This window comes from Curcuma longa, chromosome 8 (genome assembly GCF_044706935.1).
Source record: "Curcuma longa cultivar G26 ecotype Majalengka, Jawa Barat chromosome 8, ITB_CL_G26_1.1, whole genome shotgun sequence".
Lineage (NCBI taxonomy): Eukaryota > Viridiplantae > Streptophyta > Magnoliopsida > Zingiberales > Zingiberaceae > Curcuma > Curcuma longa.
Genome location: NC_133868.1, coordinates 9,992,026 through 9,995,308, shown reverse-complemented (window position 1 = coordinate 9,995,308; position 3,283 = coordinate 9,992,026). Strand labels below are relative to the sequence as shown.

At 48.0% G+C, this 3,283-nt stretch overlaps 1 protein-coding gene across 1 annotated transcript; it reads left to right on the top strand.

The window, feature by feature from the left end:
* Nucleotides 1-278: 278 nt before the first annotated feature.
* LOC141833283 (protein NRT1/ PTR FAMILY 6.2) lies at nt 279-2,873 on the top strand. Its single transcript, XM_074720685.1, has 6 exons — nt 279-423; nt 523-634; nt 726-943; nt 1,103-1,656; nt 1,741-2,072; nt 2,151-2,873. Exons 1-6 carry the CDS (start codon nt 421-423, stop codon nt 2,669-2,671), a joined length of 1,740 nt encoding a protein of 579 aa, XP_074576786.1. The 5' UTR covers nt 279-420; the 3' UTR covers nt 2,672-2,873.
* Nucleotides 2,874-3,283: the final 410 nt, after the last annotated feature.

Here is a 3,283-nt window from a genome sequence, read left to right as displayed (position 1 = left end):
TGGACTAGATTCCCAGCTTCCCCTTCTCATCCATCAACGAGGGGTCAATGGCAGAAAGAGGCCGAATTATACAGGAACAAAAGAAGGTGGCGTGGGGCAGGAGAAGCACTTCGAAGTGGCACCACATTGCATGTGGTTCCTCACGCTCAAAAGCTAGCGATCGAGGGGAGCAATCTCTCACAAATCCATGCCATGGCCATGAACAAGTCACGTTACGTGATTCCCTTTAGTGCCTCCTCACCAATACCAACCTCATATTTGATTCGAAAGTGTTATCTCCTCAATCTTCTCAATGCTAGTGCTCGGTGGAGGTCCTTGTTGCATTGCATGTGAAGTGTAGGGAAGAACTCCACACCTATATATGGAACTCCAATGCTCTTGCAGTAGTGCACATTGGTTGAGCTGGAGAACAAGAATAACATGGTGTGTTGTCATTGATTCATCCTTGTGCCTAACTGTACTTAATGAATTCTAGCATTCTTGGTTATTCTCAGTATGATCTTTTTTCCCATTTATATGTAGGACCAAATGAAGGAGAACAACTCGAACGCTGTAGCAGATGCAGTGGACTACAAAGGATTGCCGGCGGACAAGTCGAGGACTGGTGGATGGGTGCCTGCAGCTCTTATTCTAGGTCTGTGTATATATGTGCATGCATGTGCATGGAATCTGATATGATATCGAAAACTAATGAGGGATCGATCGATGTGAATATTGGCGAGCAGGAATTGAGGTATGCGAGAGGCTGTCGACGATGGGGATAGCGGTGAACTTGGTGACGTACTTGGGAGGGACGATGCATGTGGCGAGTGCAGAGGCGGCGAACATGGTGACGGATTTCATGGGCACGTCGTTTCTGCTCTCCTTGTTGGGGGGATTCCTCGCGGATTCCTTCCTGGGCAGATACCTCACCATTGCCATCTTTGCCCTCCTCCAATCACTGGTAAGTCTGCGAATCTTTTTTATCGATCTCTCGTAAAGGATGATATAAATTCGTTTCATCTTATATATCACTTGGCATCACTTCACCAAAAGTGAAGATTCAATCCCAGAAATGGAACGATTTTAATTTTCAACGTGGATCGTCGCGTGATGCATGCAGGGAACAGGAATGCTCACAGTGACGACGAAGCTGCCGCAGCTCCGACCGCCGCCATGCGCCTCCACCGACGCCGGGCAGCTTTCCTGCGAGAGAGCCAACGGGCTCCAGATGGGCCTCCTCTACCTGAGCCTCTACCTCATCGCCCTCGGCACCGGCGGACTCAAGTCCAGCGTCTCCGGATTCGGCACCGACCAGTTCGACGACAAGGACCCGAGGGAGAAGACCCAGATGGCTTTCTTCTTCAATCGCTTCTTCTTCTTCATCAGCATCGGCACCCTCTTCGCCGTCACCGTCCTCGTCTACATCCAGGACAACGTCAGCAGGAGCTGGGCCTACGCCATCTGCTGCATCGCCATGATCCTCGCCGTTGTCGTCTTCCTCTCCGGCACCAGAACGTACCGGTACAAGCAGAGCTCCGGCAGCCCGATCGTCCACATTCTCCAGGTCATCGTCGCCGCCGTCAGGAAGAGGAAGCTCGCGTTGCCGTCGGATGTGCAATTCATGTTCGATAACTTCCCGGAGAACTCCAAAATCCAGCACACTGATCAATTCCGGTATCTCTCTGTTTTTTTTCACGAAAGAATTTTTCATCATTGGGAAAAAGTTCATTTTGCGACTGATTGTATATATGCATATAGTTTTCTAGATAAAGCTGCAATAATTGTTGACGGAGAGAGCAAATGCGCCGACGACGACCCCTGGAAGTTGTGCCCGGTGACGAGGATCGAGGAGGTGAAGATGATGATCCGGCTGCTTCCTATCTGGGCAACGACCATCATGTTCTGGACAATTTACGCGCAGATGATCACGTTCTCGGTGGAGCAGGCGACGACGATGCAGAGGTCGATAGGGAGCTTCCAGATTCCGGCGGGGTCGCTGACGGTCTTCTTCGTCGGCGCGATACTGATCACCCTCGCCGTCTACGACCGCGTGATCATGCCTTTAATGAACAAACAATGGGGCAAACAGGGTACAACTAGTTTGCATTGATATTCTAATTCTACTTATCGTGCACTTCTTAAGTTGTTGATCTAATGGATGTATTTAGGTTTCACGAACCTTCAAAGAATCGGCATCGGCTTGGCCTTGTCGTCAATCGGCATGGTGGCGGCCGCGCTCGCGGAGAAGAAACGGCTCTCGGTGGCCAAGGAAACAGTGCTGCTCCACAGTGGCGCGACGGTGCCGATGAGCGTGTTCTTCCTGATACCGCAGTTCTTGCTGGTGGGCGCCGGCGAGGCCTTCATCTACACCGGGCAGCTCGACTTCTTCATCAGGGAGTCGCCGAAGGGGATGAAGACGATGAGCACGGGGCTGTTCCTGACGACGCTCTCGCTGGGGTTCTTCCTGAGTAGCTTCCTGGTCTCGGTAGTGAAGCGCATGACCGGCGGCGGCGAGGGAGGGCGGCAAGGGTGGCTCGGCGACGATATCAACCACGGGCGGCTGGACTGCTTCTACGGGTTTTTGGCGGCGTTGAGCGCTCTTAATTTGGCGGCTTTTCTCGCCTGTGCTGCTGGGACTAAGCCGCAGAGTTCGAAGGGAGAGGAGAAATTGTCGGAAATTGATCCTTGACCTCGTAGTAAACGCCAGCTTGTTGCTACTCGCTTTGGATGTTAAAAAGAAACAAAACTTGTTACTACTCTCTTCTCTTTCCAAGTAGTATGATCCTTCGTAGTAAACTCGAATTCATTGAATATCGTTGCTACTCTCTCTTCTCTTTGCAAGTAGTAGAGCCTTTGATGATTAAATTTTCATGAAGGAGATGTTTAGGCTTGATGCAGTGGCAGATAACTATCAATTCCCAGTTGATTTAAGTATGAATATTTCTAAACTCTATTGATTCTGTAAAATGTCAGAAGATAATAATTAAACTTAGTGTTTGAGAAGAAACAACACGATTGCATATTTTTATTGATAAAAAACTATTCAAAATAGCTTAAATAAATAGTTTAATTAAATATATTTCAAACTCCAACCATATGAAAGATTAAAATATCTCTAAAATTATAACTCGACAAAAATAGAAAAAAATAAATTATTTTTATTATTCTTGCATCATCAATTTATATTACTATCGCATCATTCTCCTCGAGTTGAAAAGAATTCGTCCTCGAGTTCAAAATAGTATCGGGTGGTAGTCCAAGAGGAGGATCCTTTAATACCAATTCGACAAAATCTATTAGT